The sequence below is a fragment of the Leptopilina heterotoma genome, unplaced genomic scaffold, assembly GCF_015476425.1.
Source record: "Leptopilina heterotoma isolate Lh14 unplaced genomic scaffold, ASM1547642v1 Lhet_510, whole genome shotgun sequence".
NCBI lineage: Eukaryota > Metazoa > Arthropoda > Insecta > Hymenoptera > Figitidae > Leptopilina > Leptopilina heterotoma.
Window position 1 is genome coordinate 247,116 of NW_025111111.1, and position 18,768 is coordinate 265,883.

At 30.9% G+C, this 18,768-nt stretch overlaps 1 protein-coding gene across 1 annotated transcript in view; it reads right to left on the reverse strand.

The window, feature by feature from the left end:
* Positions 1-18,768, reverse strand: part of LOC122507828 — a 243,228-nt gene that overhangs the window by 192,348 nt on the left and 32,112 nt on the right. The window contains exon 3 of the mRNA XM_043620753.1: positions 15,231-15,415. Within this exon, the coding sequence (XP_043476688.1) occupies positions 15,231-15,415 (185 nt within the window). The remainder of the gene's footprint in view (positions 1-15,230; positions 15,416-18,768) is intronic.

The following is an 18,768-nucleotide window of genomic DNA, read 5'->3' on the forward strand; positions in this document are numbered from 1 at the left end:
TTTTAGCAAATTAAAAAAATATTATTGCTTTTAACAATTTTTTAACATCATCGTATAATTTAAATTTTTTTTAAATAATTCTGCATAGTGTAAGGATTTTTAGCACAGATTGTTTGTCTTATAGTGATTACAATTTTGCGGTAAAAGTATGAGCTTTTTATCTTTGCCGCGAGATGGCTTTAAGCTTTTTCACCTATAAGTGAGAACGATTCGTTTTTCATTATAAGAGCTTATTACATTTGTGAATTAATAATGTAAAAGATTTTGAGATACTAAAAATATTAATTATACTTAAAAAACCCAAAAAAACCTCTCCGAGTAACAAGTTTCAAGTACATCTAATCAATTTTTTAGAAAAACTCCTTACACATTAAGGGGCCGTACACATAATACGTCACGCGATTTTTGACCCTTTTTAACCCCTCCCCCCCCTATGTCACACTTCGTCACAAATCTTGAACCCCCCTCCCCCCCTACGTCACGTCACACACGTAAATTTCACTGTAAATTTTATACATTGGACAATATATATTATATCTTACACTCTAAATTATTGAATCGCAGTTAAAAATACCTGATTTAGAAGCAAAAAGTCAGTCACTAATTCAAATAGTAATATTTTTTTTCTGACAATTAGTTTAAAATAACTGATGTTTCAATACAATTGTTTTTGATTGATTCAATTAGTCATGTTCAACTACCTACATAGCACCGAAACTTTCCTAAAAATTTACTAAAGATTTACTCGCAAGCTTTGAAATATCTAAATGCAAAGTTTAGTGAAAATTGTGTAAAGATTTAAATATCCCACTTCAATAAATGTTTAGCGCGAAACTTTCCTGAAAACATAAGTTAAATTTTCAGGAAAATTTTCACGAAAGTATAGTCGAAAATGCAATTCAAATGTTCAGGAAAGTTTCAAGCTATATTATTAAGAAAATTTGACGATAGACATTTATTGGAGTGAGAAATTTAAATCTTTACACAATTTTAAAATAAACTTTGCAAGTAAATTTTTCGAATTATGCAAGCAAATCATTAATATACAATATTTAGAAAAATTTCGGTGTTTTGTGGATAATTTTTCAGTTATTTTTAACTGATTCAGAAGCAAAAAGTCAGTCACTACTGATTGTCAGCTAAAACCATGATTTTTAACTGATTCAAATTAAGAGAATATATTATTTATCATCATATTATAAATATTATGCCAATAGATGTTAAACAGGTACATAACAGATATTAAATAGTTTAAAGCATTTTTAACTTGTTTTATTTAGAAAAAGTGACATTGTCACATATAATTTCTTATAAATCTTTGAATTTAAAAGATTGTGACGTAACACATGAGTTCACCCCCCCTCCCCCATGTCACACTTAGTCACAATTCTCAAACCCCCTCTCTCCCCCTAGACGCGTGACGTATTATGTGTACGGCCCCTTATATCGTTCATTAAAAATGTTGAAAAACTAATTACAGATTCGTAATCAGTGACCCCAAAAACCCCCGAGTAACGATTTTTAGCCAAATTGAATCGATTTAAAAAAAGCATCCGCCATATTGGAACCGCCATTTTGAATATTGAAAAACCAACATTGGATTTGTAATCAGCGACCCCAAAGACCCCCTGAGTAACGATTTATAGCCAAATTGAATCGATTTAAAAAAAAGCATCCGCCATATTGGATCTGCCATTTTGAATTTTGAAAAACCAACATTGGATTCGTAATCAGCAACCCCAAAAACCCTTAAGAATACAATTTCATCAAAATCTATCAAAACGTTTGTCCACATTAACAATTTGTTGTAAACTTAATTATTTGGTAATATAAATTGTTTATAACATTCGAATATTTACCTGCACAAATTTTTTACAATTTACAGAGTATAGTACAGTCAATCTGGCATTTTTGATGGAGAAAAATACCTTACTCGAAATTATTTCATAAATCGTTAGTGGTATATGTGACTAGCTTAAAACCAAAAAGTTGGGACACCCCCCCTTGGGGAAGGGGGGGAAACTCAAAATTTCTTTGGATTCGATTTTGTGCAAAAACCGTAAGTCTTACTAAAAAATTTCTCAAACAAAAGTTGTAGAGAACATATTTCTCTACATTTTATCTCATTGGGCCACTACTGTACAACTTAATGTGCGAAAGCTAGAGGGCGCCAAAATTGCTAAGAATCAGTTTTTCCCCTTTTTCGTACCAAAAAAATTATTTTTGCTTTTTGGTGTTAATAGAAAAGTTGTAGAGCTCAAAAAAACCTACAAAATTCATATACATAATTTTTTTCCACGTTGCACTCTTTCGGAGTTACAGGCTGTTTATTAATTGTTACGTATAGGTAATACATATAATTGGTGGGAATGGAATGACCGAAGTACCATTTATTGTTCTCGAGGTTTGTGATTATAGCAAAATGTTAAATTTGGTTTACTATTTCAGCGGAAAAAAGTGTTTTATTGAAAAAATGACAGTTATTTGAAAATCATCCTTATATTATAAATAGTAGTTTAGTAGTAACGTTCGCGTTGAAACCGCGGGCGAGTGTAAAGACGAGTTCGTAGATCATTTTTCAAAGGAAAAAACGAGGTCCACCCTTGATTATACAATACTTTGTCATATATGCTCAAAATCGTAAAGACATCCTAACCTAAAAATTTCGACTGAATCGTAAATTTTCGAAAAGAATGCACAATTAATAATCTACACTGTAAAAAATTTAGGGAGTTAACGGACTCGGGAGTTGGGAGTGAAATTTTTCGAGTTAAAAATCAACTCCAAAAGAGAGTTAATTTCTAACTCCCTTCATTCAACACCCGCGCGAGTTATTTTTTCCTTGGGGAGTTAGCATTTGGGTGTGAAATTTTAACTCCCCGGGGGAGTTAAAATTTAACTCCCTTTTTTTACAGTGTAATCGAAATTTTTAGGTTAGGATGACTTCACGATTTTGAATTTGAACAATGTTCTACGAACTCGTCTTTAATACACTCGACCGGTTTCAACGCGAACGTTACTATAAACTGCGCTTTACACCCTTGGTGCATAATACACTATTATGTCAGCGTTATATTTATATTTATAATATAAGGATGATTTTCAAATAACTGTCATTTTTTCAATAAAACACTTTTTCCGCTAAAATAGTAAACCAAATTTAACATTTTGCTATAATCACAAACCTCGAGAACAATAAATAGTACTTCGGTCATTCCATTCCCGCCAATTATATGTATTACCTATACGTAACAATTAATAAACAGCCTGTAACTCCGAAAGAGTGCAACGTGGAAAAAATTATGTATATGAATTTTATAGGTTTTTTTGAGCTCTACAACTTTTCTATGTACACCAAAACGCAAAAATGATTTTTTTGGTACGAAAAAGGGGAAAAACTGATTCTTAGAAATTTTAGCGCCCTCTAGCTTTCGCACATTAAGTTGTACAGTAGTGGCCCAATGAGATAAAATGTAGAGAAATATGTTCTCTACAACTTTTGTTTGAGAAATTTTTTAGTAAGACTTACGGTTTTTGCACAAAATCGAATCCAAAGAAATTTTGAGTTTCCCCCCCTTCCCCAAGGGGGGGGGGGGGTGTCCCAACTTTTGGGTTTTAAGCTAGTCACATATACTACTAACGATTTATGAAATAATCTCGAGTAAGGTATTTTTTTCCAAAAAAACGGCTTTTTCAAGCTAGATTGACTGTACTAGTACTCTAGGTGTGTTTCTAAAAAGTTTTTAGCACGTGGCATTCGATTATAGAGGCTGGAGATAACTATTTCTTAAAAATAGATGCTTTTGTTAAACTTTGCAATAAGAAAAGAAATATAAACAAATTGAAATTTAAAATTCGGCCTCGACAAATCTCTTTTAAATTTTATTAAATTTGAAAGAGATTTGTCGAGGCCGAATTTTAACAAAGTTCAGTAAAATCGGTTAAATAATGAAGGCTCTAGACTATTATGAACAGTAAATTGCAATTTGGTCCCACTGTGAGACGGTTCTTGAAGAGATTGTTGGGTCTTCCTAGAAATACTCCTTCGAGAGCTTTAAGATGCGAAACGAATATTCTCCCGTTATCCTACACAATATTAAAGCTCACCCTTTCTTGGCTTTTTTCACGAAATTTTTTAAAACTGAGTTTTTCGCTGAAAAAAGTATGAAGATCAAATCCAATCATGTTCTCTATATTTTTCTTGAAATCTACACATGAAAATACATAAAATCAGCCAAACTGCAGTCTAATAGGCAATTTTTCAATTTTTTTTTCTAAACCAAAAAAAATTTCTAGTTTTTCGCAAAAAAAATATGAAGATGAATTCCAATAATTTTTTTTGTATGTTGGTTGAAATCTGCATTTGAATATAAATAAAAATCTATAATGCCAGTCAACTAGATTAAGAATTGAGGCTTTGGATCTTAAAAGGGCACTTTTACCATTTGAAATCAATGCTGAAAGTGCCCTTTTAAGATCCGGAGCCTCAATTGTGAGAACCATCAAGGGTTAAAGTACATGGTCATTTTCCGTAACTGTTTTAATAGGGTTCCTACCGCGTACGGAACCCTAAAAAACCGGGTAAGTGCGAGTTTCACTAACACTGAAGCAGGTTGGCAGGTTCCGTACACTAATATTCAGATCATTTGGTACCAAAAAAAGTTATTTCTAAAAAAAAAATTAAATAAATTAAAAAAAAATTTTTTTTTAAAATGTTTTGAAATTAATTTTTTGTGATTAGATTGTAAAAATACACTAGTAGGGTAAAGTTCGGATAGATGCCCCCTTTCTCATATCTCCAATACGAAAGAAAGTATATTTATAGATTATTAGTTTTTTTATAACTATTGGCCATGACAATTTTACTATAAAGTTCCAGCTCGCTTGCACCCCGGAGATATTAGTTATAATAATGTAAAAATTTCAGCAGGGCCGGATTTAGGGTGTCAGAGGCCCTAGGGCACTAGGGCCCTGGGGCCCTCTTACCCGGGAGCAAAATCAATCAAATTTAACACAATATATATTTGAAAACGTAAAAACAAAAATAGATATATTTATTTTGAGACTATTACAAATTATTCAATTAAATAATTTGTTATGGTTATCAACAATGTTGTGCAAACATTTTTCACATATTAACGACACTTTCTTGATTTTTTAGAAAGAAACTCTTCAATTATTTTGTTGGTATCCACTGTTTTTAATAATTCGCTTTCAATTGATAAAATAGCCAACGATAGCTGCGCAAACCGTCATTATTCGCATGCAGCTTGAATTGTAATTGTTTGAAATCGGACAATTTTCAAAAATTGTCGAACTGCAAATCAATTACAATTTATATTACATATAGAAACTGATTTACTATTATAGACAGGGTGTCTAACAAGGATTGAGAAAAAAATTCCCTGACTTTTCCCTGACTTTTTCCCTGACCTTTTACTAATTTTATTTTTGCTTTCTTGAGAAAAAATATAGTAACTGACATATTTAACAATAAATTAATATCTAATGATAGAAAAAAACGGTGATAAAAATCTTCTAAGTTTTGTTAGGTTAAAAAAATTTTTTATTCACAAAAATTTTTTAGAAATTTCCCTGACTTTCAATGAAATTCTCTGACATTCCCTGACTTTTCCATGACTTTTCCCTGACCGTTAGACACCCTGATAGAGCATTTACACATATACACTTCTTGTGACAAGAAGACCTCTTAAAAATTGGGGGCCCCTGACGACCGGGGGCCCCAGGGCACTTGCCCTTTTTGCCCTACAGCAAATCCGGCCCTGAATTTCAGATTGCTGAAAATGTCAAAAAAATTTCAAACCTCTGTACAAAATTTTCCTCATTACAAGAATCAAGGATATTTAACACGTAAGAAAATATTTGCATTAATTTTCTTGTTTCAAATTAATCAGAGAAACTTATTAGATCGTCGTTTTCCATTTTTTATAATAATTATTGTAATAAATAATAATAACTTACCGCGGGGGGCGTCTTACCCACACAGGTGGGATATATGGCCAAATGCAGACCTTTTGTATTTTCGTTCTGATTAATTTTATTATTTATTGTAGGTATTTGGTCCTTACATATGTTAATGAAATAGTGTGTAAAAATCGAATAGTCAATTAATAATATTAATATTTCTTCAACTTAGATGTAATTTTCGAATTGGGGGCATCTATCCGCACTTTACCCTATTCCAATTTTTAGCTTATTAAGTGAAATAATGTAGAAGTTAATAATCGATAAATTAACAAAAGTTAATTTTCCAATTATTCGCGAAAATAGTTCGTATTTTTCTGTCACCGAGTATAAGCGAAGATTCCGAATTGCTGGAATGCGGCATCAGCCGGTAGCACTAGGCCGCGTCAGCCAATCAGAGAATCGCTCGCTCCCACCGCGCGCGCTTCCCCTCTCAACGGCGCTACAGAGCTCGGAGACAGAGCTCTCATCGTCACTCAGGGTTGCCACTTTTAGTACAATTGTACTAAACTAGTACAATTTCCACAAGAGCAGTACTCTAAGTACCTCTTTGATATATTTAGTACAATGTTTGATAGTGTTTGTAATATATGTATACTTTTATGCGATTTTACGGTGATTAGTGGAAAAAAGGCGTTTACACACTGTTCGGAGGCAGCAAACATTTCTAACGCAAATATGATTGTCTGTACAACAGAAACTTCCCATATTTTGGACATTTGCTATCAGAAAAGCCAATCAAATTTAAGACCATGTAATTACATAAATCTGTCCCTGCCCTGCCTATCACTAGCTTGAAATGTTTTACTATAGGTTAAATAGGACACTGAAAAGGTAAACAATTGTTCAACGGTATAATTTTATTTTTAAAATTGTGTTTAAAAAATTTTTTTACACGAATATTCTACTCTATAATTATTAATATTAAAAATAAACAAAGGCTTTGCTAAAAAAATACCGTGTAAATCATGTATTTCGTCGATTAATTTTATGCTATATTTTTTAGTATATAAAATACAGTATTAATTTTCTGTTTCAGATGACTGTTAAGTTTTAATGAGTTTATTTAAATTTGTCTCAAGGTAGATTTTGAAATGAACAAGTAAGTAAAAAATACAAATTTTTTACACTTTCACATTTATTAAAAAAATATACTTCTATGAATATTTTTTTCAATTTCAAGGTTCGTAATTAGGAAGGAAAAAAGGTCAAATCGGCAAGGTTCTGACGATTCTGACACTGAAAATGTCGATGTTAACAGAAATGTTATAGGAAGAGATCCAATCTTAAACTCTGATAACGAATGTAGTACTGTCGAAGAAATACGAGAATCTAATTGCAAAACAAAGAAAAAATATAAACAAAAATTTAGTGTGAATTGGCTAAATGAATTTAAGTGGGCTGTAGAACGTGGTGGATCAGCAGTGTGTACAATGTGTAATACTAAAATTGCAGGTAGTGCTTTTCATCTTCGAAGACACTCTAACAGTTCAAATCATATTTCAAATATGAAGGAAATTTCAAATTGTTCAAATGCACTGAGAAAAAAATGACGCCGTTTTAGCGGTAAAGTGATGTTATTATAGCAGGAATTGTGTTGCCATTAGAAAACCGCTATTTCATCATGAGTACACTGCAGTTTTAGGATTGTAAAACTGTAGTTGTAGCTGGAAAGTCTTGATAAAACTGCAGTGTTCCACACAATCGTTTTAGCATGCCATGACGTTTCTCACTGCAAATAACACTGCCAAATTTGCATGAGTAAACGGCGTCACTTTGGCAGTTTTTTTCTCTCAGTGTGTAACAGAGTCAATGAAAAAATCCACATTGAAAGATAGAACAGCCGATGCTGAAATTAAAATTCTATGTTTTATATGTAAAAATAATCTTTCCTTTCGGGTCGCTGATAGTATGCTGCCCGCATGCAGGCACATTTTTCCGGATTCGCAACTGGCTCAGGGCATTAAAATGGGCATAACGAAATGTTCAAATTTAGCCATAAATAAAATTTCTTCTTATATAAAAAAACTTTGGCGACAGAATTAAAAAACAACAAATTTAGCATTATTATAGATGAAACGACAAACGTCTCGACCACAAAAAGTTTGGTTGTAATTGCAAGAATGTGGTCAAATTCAACTGTCAAAGACAGATTTTTGGATTTGATAGAACTGGTTGACGGAACTGCCGAAAAAATTTTTATTGCTGTAAAAGGATTACTGTATACTTATGAAATTCCCTACGAAAACGTCGAAGGTTTTGGAGCCAATAACGCTAGTGTAATGCAGGGTCATTTGTCTGGAGTGCAAGCAAGATTAAAGCAAATTAGTCCGCATTTAGTAGTTTTCGGTTGCGGATGTCATTCGGCACACTTATGTGCTTCAGTGGTGGCGTGCTTAAAATTGCCAAAGACTGAGGAACAATTTGCCAGAGATGTTTACAATTATTTTGTAAACAGTACTAAACGACAACAAGAGTTGCAAGATTTTCAAATTTTTGCTGAAGAATTAGTTCATAAAATTCTGAAACTCAGCTAAACCAGATGGCTTTCTTTCATCGTAAGTATATTTTACATATATAAAAGTAATTTTTTGCACATCTATTTAAAAAATTGTTAACATTTTAATTTAGAAACAAATTATAAACTTTTGTACAATTTATGTAGTAATTTAAAAATTTTAGTTTTAATGATATTTAATTAAAAATTTTAATTATTTAATTTTTCTTTAATTTTAAACTTTCAATAAAGAAAAGAAATAATAAATAATTAAAAACATTTACAGAAAAATTCATGCCAATAATTTTAATTTTATTTTCAGAACGTTGTAAATAGATTATTGGAACAGTGGTCCCCTCTGACATTATACTTTTAAAGCGCTGTTTTGGAAGATGATTTACCTTCTGCGAAGCCAATTTTAGAAGCTTTACGAAACCCTGTTTACAAGTTGTATTTCAACTTTCTGTCACATGCTTTGACGTGGATTGTCAAATTGAATCTTCAACTACAACGAGAAAGACCTTAAATCGCGACATTGCTCAGAAGTGTTACGGAGATGTATAGATCGATTCTAAAATGTTTCATCAAGTCAGAAACTCTTAACTCAACTGACCTGTCAAGAATTCAGGTAGATTATCCTCGTAATTTAAAGCCACTTGAAGAGATGTACTTTGGTGCGAAAGTCGATGCTTTTATTAAAAGTAACATAGCGATTGATTCCAGAGATCTGCATAATTTTGAATTACGTGCACTTGATTTTTACATTGAACTGGCGAAGCAAATAAAAATGAGATATGATTTTAAAAATCCTGACCTGCTATATGCATAGAATTTTTCTGTAGAAAATGCTTTCAGTGGTAACGTGATGTCTATTTCGGAGTACGTAAATTTATATCCATCGATTGACAGCAACCCGGAATCTGTGAATTTGGAATGGCAAATGTTTCCAGAAGTTTTTAATCTTCAAGAGTGTTCAAATTTAGATGATATCGACTTTTGGTCTATGGTTGAAAAAAAGAAGAATGGAGCTGGCGAATTAGTTTTCGTAAATTTAATGAAAGTTGTTAAATAAATAAACGCTTTTTTCCGCTACATTTTTGGAAACTCGCGCAGGGTCCAAAAATTATAAATTATTTTCCCAGTTAATTTAAATTGTTAATTAATTTTTTTATCATTACTTTAATTTTTATTGCGCGTCAAATTATTTCCCCAATTAAAGAAAACTTCGGAAACTCACGGAGGGTCCGAGATTTCTTCCTGTTTAAATTTGCTTCCTAAATTCCTTATTTTACCGTGTTTTCGGAAACTTGTTTATCAAGGGTCCAAAACTCTATGGTATTGTCAAAGCGCAAAATTGACGGTATCAAAGTTAGAAAAAAAAATTTTCTTTCAAAAAGTTCTTAGTTTTTACTTGACAACTTTTTCGGTCAAATAGTTTAGCCGCTGTGGGGGGGACACGATATGGAAAAATTAATTAATCTAAATCAAAAAGATCTATAAGACATAACCTATTATAAGTTTTCTTTAAACACCGCAAACCTATTCTTTTAAAAATTTACCAAAAGCTATGAATGTTGAAAAACTCTAAATTAAAAATATAAATAAAATAATTAATTTTTAAGAAATCAATTTGGCCGGACGTAAAATAAAATTTTAAAATACCTCGTAATCCGCGGGGTCGTCTTAAAAATTAAAATAGTGGAGAAATAAAATTTTATTAAATCTTTCTTGTCGAAAAGACCAGCCGGTTTCGTGTTGTTGTCGCGTCCGCCCTGTTTTAATGGTTTAAGAAATTAATAATTAAGGACAATAAAATTCATAATTGTCGTTGTACGTGTGACCGCATTTCGAAAAATTGTGAAATCTTGTCCCGCAGAAAGAAGAATCTTCTGACGGTAGTTTTAAGGATCCCGGAGCGGTAAGTACTCTGTGTCGTTCTGGGGTAACAAATACCATTTTCCTTTCTCATTTAATTGTGCAAGAGATGGAAAATAACAATATTAAATTTTAAACAAATAAATTCACTTCTTTAACTCTAACTTTTAATCTTCATTCTATTTTGTTCTCTCCCCTCCTCTTTTTATTTCTGATTTAAGCAACAAGGAAACACGAATCCTATAAGATTAAACAGAGCTCACGCTCTGGCAGTTTGAAAATTCCTCCAACGAGCGGAAAATAGGGCCATCTCGAAAGCCCACAGTAATTAAATAAATTAATTTTAATATATTTAATTATAAAATATTTTCGGTTCGTAACAAAAAGTACCGTCATAAAATTGGCGCCCAACGTGGGACACATTTGTTGGGAAATTTTTGAGACACGACTAAAATCATTATTATTGTGATTTGACTTGTTGAGGAAGTTTTTACTTGAAATTATTTTTGTGACATGTATTTTTTTGATTTAACTTAGGAGAGGAGGAGAATTTATATGTATTTCTGTATTTGACTTGGGAGAGGAGGAGATTTACATGTAAATTATAATTTTTTTGTATTTGACTTTGGAGAGGAGGAGATAATTGTGTAAAATAAAACATTTTACACTTGAAAATGTTTGTTGACGGCATGGAGAGAGACGCCATAACCATGTGTTAGAAATTTTTCTTGTAAGTTGAATAGTTCGTATAATTCCTGGACGATTTCAATAATTTAAATTTTATTAATATTAACAGGACCGTGTATAGTGTGTGTTGGGCCATAAAAATTAATTTTAATTTTTAATGATTAAAAATTTTTATAAATTTTTCAAATTAAATTGAAACTAATTTAATCTGACTTTTTATAAAGCGTGGAAATTTAAAATTACCCTAAGTTAATATTGAATAGTGTAATAATTTTTTTTTTGACATTTAAGATTGTTTAAAACTATTTTTTTTGACTCGTTTAAAATTTGTCTAATAAAATAGCTTTTGCAATTGAGATAATGACCGACTGCAAGGAAAGAATGGCAAGACTGATAGATAGTCTCGATATTAGAGATATTTGGAATTCTATTGCCAAAATGTCTGTAGGACAAATAGTAACATTGTTACTTTCCCAACAATTATCAATTTCAGGGACTTTATAAGTTCTTCGAGAAAGATTATTTCGTATCGAATTAAGGAAAATTTTTACAGACGAGATAGATATTACATTTAGTGAATTGTATGACTTAGGAAAAACAGATAAAATTTTTCTTCTTGAAGCCTTCATTGCGCCAAGAGAGAAGGAAATTCCCAATGTTTATCAGACAAGGGGTGGAGGAGAGACAAGTGAGAGTGGTGAGGAAATTATCAATCCCAGGTTAAGAGACATGGGTATTTTGGGAGAAATTGATCAAAATCAAGAATTAATAGCAGGGAGGGGGGAGAGGAACTTTTCGTATAATAGACAAAGTCCGACAAGCGAGTCTTTACCGAGCCCTCCAATGGTGATTCATACACCAGTTATGACGACAGCTAGTATCCCTACTACTTCTATTTTGACTACTACTTCCCATACACAGTCATTGCCTGTAACTACTACAGTTATGACTGCACCTCAGCCTATTGTTTCGGCTACAATTGCCCCAAATGGCATTAGTTTACGACAGCCAGTTTCTAGACTCAGTATCAGTCCCGAAATCAGACATTTAATCAAATTAAACAAACAAATGACTAAAACTGTTTTCCCTATTGACGAGCATCACTACCCTAATAGACAGGAAAGTAATTTTGAGTGTCCTTTAAATGACGTGGGTCCTTATTTAAAAAGAGAACAACTTCTGTCTCATTATCAAAATAAAAATTTTGAACAAATTGAGGAAGTACATTTTTCCCAGAACACTAATAATAAGAGTAAATTAGTTAGGAAGAGAAGTGACCAAAATATCCACCGATTAGTACAGGCTAATCAAAAGATTCTGTCCTAAAGGGGGATGTCTAAAGACGAGAGAGTTAGTGTTAGTTTAGATAACTCAGACGAACCCGAGAATATTTCTACTAGGGAGAAAAAAGTTTGTCGTAGTAAGGACCAACGCAAACGACGAATCAATAAAATATACAAAGAAAAGGGCATAAAACGAACATTATTCACTGATTCATCTAGTAAATCTGTCTTAAACATTAAATGAAGATAATGCTGATCCTGAAGATTTTCTTAACAGACTGGAAGATTGTAGAAATTGTATGGTGATAGATGACGATGTTCTAATAAACTCAATTCCAAGTGTATTAAAAGGTAATGCAAGTCGATGGTACAGGACCATAAGACGAGAAATTAACGGTTGACACGATATCTCTGCTTCAAAATTTTCGAACAAAAAAGGTGAGAAAATGTCATTTTCCACAATTTTTGGTTTTTAAAATACCAATAATTTCGAAACTTATTATCGAATTAGGTTCAAAAAGAAGTCAATCGAAGCGTTTTTTAATGATCTACAAGTTGATAACGATAATTTTAAAGTTACTTCTACGTTTTTCAACAAAATTTCCCAAAAATTCTTATTTTCCAAAATGTTTGTTTTTTAAAAGTTTAATAACTCTGGTTAATATGGACGAAAAGTGTTCAATTAGGGCTCAAAAGATGCGTCTAAACAAACTCTACAAAATCATGGAAAAACATTTATAGGTGTCCTAACATTTTTTTAAAGTTATGGTCAAAAAACGTGTTTTTGCAAAATTAAAAATAAAAAAAAAATTAGTTAAACTTTATTAATATATCAGAAAGTACTCTCACTTTATGTCCGCAGGTGAGATCTACAATTTAAAAAAAATTCAACCCAGAAGCTCTTCATGATTTCGAGATATTTATGAAAATGTGATGTTTACACACACATACGAAATGACATTTTTTAAAAATGTCATTTTTGAACTCCTGAGGTCAAATAACATAAAGATATGTCAAAAAATCGAACTTGAAAAATTTTGGTATTACAATACTTCCTCTATGAGGAAGTAAAATAAATCTAACATAAGCAAATTTGAAATCTTTGCTTTAGACGAAATTTTACCAGCTTCAATACAATTCCATAACAAAAATTTAAATTTAAATTTTTACTTTTAACAAAAACATTTTTTATTTACTTACAAATTTAGTCGAAAATTAAAACAAAAATACTAGTTAAACAACAACAATGTTAAATTTATTTAATTGAAAATAAATTACATTTCTTAAAAATACCTAAATAAAAAAATTATTTTTACATATTATTGTCACTAGTATAAACAATAATGTGGTAAAATAATTCTACTAATAATCTTAAATTTTAGATACTTATTCTGTATTTCAGTTTTTAAGAATACTCGGTGTTCGTGGTGAGTGTGCAATGAACTTATGGAGCTCCACGTCAAACCGCGACGCACGAAACATCGCGACCGCGCTCAAAAAAAAAATTCACAGTTAATAAACTATTTCGATCAACCAACTTTTTCTTTCAGTTATTTAATCCTTGATTTATTTAGTTTAAGGTTCTGCAAAAAAATTTTACGAAAAAGGTCCAGAACACAATTAATTATTCAATTATTTATTATTAACAATTATTTTTTACGAGAAATTATTTTTTTCAACATTGAAATAATTTTTCTTAAAAAGCTCAAATCTTCATTAATTGTGTCCAAAAATTTTCATTAAAATCCGATAATCCAGTTCTGAGATATAAATGTTAAAAAAAAATCTTACATTAAAATTAAATTGTTTATAAAAAATAAACAAATGAATATTTTCAAATAAAACTTGGTGACTGTTTGTCCCTCTATTATATGTAGTACTTTATTTTTATAAAGTTTATTATAGAAATTGCAAACCTTGGAAAATCCGTTGCTCACTTCAGGAATTGTTACCCATTTAGCCCCACATGGGGCTAAATATAAAAAAACAAAATTTTTAAAATAGGTCAAAACATGTATTTAACGCGAAAATATCAGAAACTTTTTAATTTAAAGTTTTTGAGAACATGTTGCATCTAAGCGTATTTATAGTCTTAAAAAATCGTTTAAGGGGTTAAACCACTCTAGAGCGTCAAAAAGAGGTTCTAATTTCAACATTTTTTAAAAGAAAAGTTTAAAAGTAATAAAAAATATGTTTACATATCTCTATTAGGTACACTTTAAAGAGAACATAATATACTTTATAAATTTTTTTTTGTTTAAAAACTGCAGATGTACATGTACGTGATGGAAACCCTTTGTAAAAAGAAATCCTTCGCGGCCGGAAAGGTTTTTGGTACAATTTTCAACCTAGAACAGAAAACAAATTTTTTTCTATTTTTACATCTCAAAAGCTAGAGAAAGACGTAGGGGATTTTTTTTAAATCGATTTTTGCAAAAATGGTGAACATTTTATAGAAAAACTGAATTTTTGACTGAAAAAAATAGGCACTAAATTGTTTATAACTAAAGAAATATGCAACATAAAAAAAATCCCCTACGTCTTTCTCTAGCTATTGAGATGTAAAAATAGAAAAAAATTTGTTTTCTGTTCTAGGTTGAAAATTGTACCAAAAACCTTTCCGGCCGCGAAGGATTTCTTTTTACAAAGGGTTTCCATCACGTACATGTACATCTGCAGTTTTTAAACAAAAAAAAATTTATAAAGTATATTATGTTCTCTTTAAAGTGTACCTGATAGAGATATGTAAACATATTTCTCATTACTTTTAAACTTTTCTTTTAAAAAAATGTTGAAATTAGAACCTCTTTTTGACGCTCTAGAGTGGTTTAACCCCTTAAGCAAAATTTAACATTTAGCCCCAGTTTCCCCTATATATAATTTTGATATTTAATTAAATATACCTCTCGAATTTCCTTTTTAGAATGTTATAAGCCAAACCTCTATCGATTCTTCTTTTTTTATTATAATATTCTTCTAAGTTACTGGCATTTTTGTCAGATGGAAGTTCGTAGTTTGCTTCAAAGTAAAATGAAACTGAAACTGATTTATCAGGTATATCTATTGGTATTGCAACAGCAAAAAAAATCTGAAATTAGAAAAAATCATCAAACAGAATTATGAATATTAATTGATTGCATGCAAAATATAATACTTAAGGGGGGGAGTCTGGTCAAATCGAGGGTTTTTTCCAAAGTGTTTTTTCTTAAAATATAATGTATTTTTATTTTCTAAAAATTTTTTACATGTAAGGGAACATATTCAGAAGAAAATTTAAACAAAAAAATTAATTTAAATTAAAATATATATATTAATAGATATAGTAGTAACAAGTCAAAGGGGTCGTAGTAATCAGCGGGCGCTCTGAAGTCCACAAAAATGGTGTAAAACAGAAAATCAAAGAAGTTTTGGTTAATACATAATAGTAAAATGAGAATGAACCTTGTCTTGTCACTACTATATCTATATGTTGTGGTCAAAGTCCGCAGTGCGGGCAATCCGTAGAGTGTCCGGGCACTTCGCAGTGTGTCCAAGCTGTTTTGGCCAAAGTCCGAAATACTGATTTATTTCGGGCTTTGCCCTAAGTTGTGGCGGGCAATGTCCAAATTTAATTAATAAACGTAATACTTGAAAAAAAAAATTAATGCTTAAATTAAATTAAAATATCATAAAATTTCTGCAACGAAGATATTTTATTACATTCACAATGTACAAAATTGTTTAAAAATTACTACAAACTTATGTTCTGCGTTTAAAATTTAAAAATTATAAAGGCATTCTTTGTCAACGGGACCTACCTTCTCTCCAAAAATGGTTTGCGTTTAAATTACCAGCTATAAGCGTAAAAGTTAGATAAAAAGGAATACTTTTAAATACCGAGTGGCAGTTTTTTAAAATTCAAAATAGCAAATCCAATATGGCGGACATATATTTAAAAATGTAATGAATTCGCATGAAACTTGTTACTCGGGGGTTTTCGGGGTCGCTGATTACGAATCTGAAGTTAGATTTCCAAAATTCAATATGGCGGAAACTTGTTACTCGTGGGTTTTTGGGGTCGCTGATTATGAATCTGCGACTAGATTTTCAAAATGAAAAATGGCGGATTCAATATGGCAGAAATATTTATAAAAATGTAATGGATTCGCTTAAAAGTTATTACTTAAGGGGTTTTTGGGGTCGCCGATTACGAATCTAAAGTTAGATTTCCTAAATTCAATATGGCAGATCCAGTATGGCTGACAAATTTTCTTAAATTTGATCAATTTGCATGAAAATTGTCACTCTGGGTTTTTTGGATTCGCTGATCACGAATCTGACGTCTGTTTTCAAAATTGAAAAATAAAATTTAGAATTTTCGTCAAATTTCCAAAAGTTTGTGAGAAAGTTTCTGTGCTTCACAGTGCTGACAAGGCCAACATATGTACAATTAGTCATATTTTAATATGTGCACGTTTAATATTGTGCACGTAATTAGTTTACTTTTTTGAATAAAAATTTTTTTATAAGAAATTTTAGTTCCCTGGGAATATTCTCTTATGGAATTGTTTGTTTGTCTCAAATATTTTATTTGTAGCCCTATAACAATAACACTGAGTTAGCTGCTTTATAATAGACGAATACGACTTTATTTTTGTGAACTTGTGATATAATTTTTTAACAAAGTCTAACTTAATCCTGCTATTAATGTGTGTTTTATAAAATTCGGTAATTTTCCATTAGTTGTTTTTGGTATTTTCGTGACAATGTAGGTTATTGTTTTCATTAAAGCAATCAAGACTTTAAAAATCTGAAAGAGTAGTTAAATGTTTTTATTTTCAATTTGAATTGGATTGATAATCTCTCTGAATTATGTAAACTTAAATTTAAAAAATTATTCTTCAATTAATCGAGAAATTCTTTATAATTAATTTCTCGTTTGGATCTTAAAATTAATAAATTTTATGTATTTAAACACGAGTAAGTTCCTAGCAACAAGAAAAACTATTATTACTGAATTTTAGAAAAATTAAATTTCAAATTATTAGATATATCACGTAATACTTATCTTTTGTTGTCATCTCCAACATAAGAATTGCAATAATGCGAAATGATAAAAAAGTATACAAAGCAGATGAATGTTCAGTTGCTAAGTTACGTGTTATTTATTTGAATTGACACTAAACATTCGTCTTCTTTCTTTAATCAAATTAGACGTAAACGAATTTTGATTAAAACGTTATATAAAACCAATTTCTTACAGCAAAATTTATTATTTTGTGTTAATTGTATTATTAGTGTTTATTTGTTCTGAATAAACGAGATTTCATCAATTATCACTTTGAGATAATTGTCTTGTATTTAAAATGCCGAAAATTTGTCCTAATACACATTTTGATAGATGTTGCAATCCTTATGCCCGAGATCAGCTCAAAGGCAAGGGACTACGTGTTTTATCGAAGAATTTGAAACTTAAATTTCCTAATGTTCCGGATGGTTCAAAAATTTGTTACGATTGCAGAAGCTTAAAGATCCCGTTTAGAAATGAAAATGAAGTTTTAGAAGAGAATGAAAATGAGTCTATAAATTCTATGGAAACTTCTTCAACACAGAGTTGTAATTCACTTGATGAAAGAGAGAGTAGATTAAAACGAGAAATTGAACTTGAAGAAATGCTCGATGGAAAAATTCGTTAGAAAAAGATGTCAAATCAGTCAAGGTTAATGGTAAGCGGGAATTAAAACAGAAAAGATTAATGTATTTATATTTAAAAGGATTGCACACAATGTTCATGAAAGAATATCCAGATTTACCCGTAAGTTTTAGTAAGTTTGCAGAACTGCGTCCTAAACACTGTATACTTATGGGAAGTCCTGGAACACATGCAGTTTGTCTTTGCACCCACCACCATAATTTCGATTTGATGTTAGATGCCATTAATATTGAAAGTCTGACAAATGAGACAGAAAAACCAATGAAAAAGTCCACTGACTGTATCTCACAAATTGTGTGTAAAAATGCAACTGATGCATGTCATCTAGATGAGTGCAAAAATTGTCCAGGCACTGAAGAGCTGTCCGAATATTTGGTAAAGCGTTTACAAGACAATAATATCCATCAAGTGCAATTTAGTCAATGGACAGGAACTGACAGATGTATTTTGAACACTCATCTGCTTTCTTCTGAAGACTTTGTTGAAGAATTATGTCAAAAACTTGCAAATTTAAAGTCACATTCATTTATTGCAAAACAACAAGCACAGTACTTTGAAGATTTAAAGACTAATATTTCTGAAAGTGAAGTATTCACTAATACTTCACTTTCAGAAATATTTGACGTTAGATTTTGCAGAAAATTACAAGTTTGTGATTCAAGATGCGGTTCAGGCTTTACATTTCAATAATGATCAATCCAGTCTTCACTGTGGTTTGCTATTTTAAAAAGAATTCGAAATTGGAACAC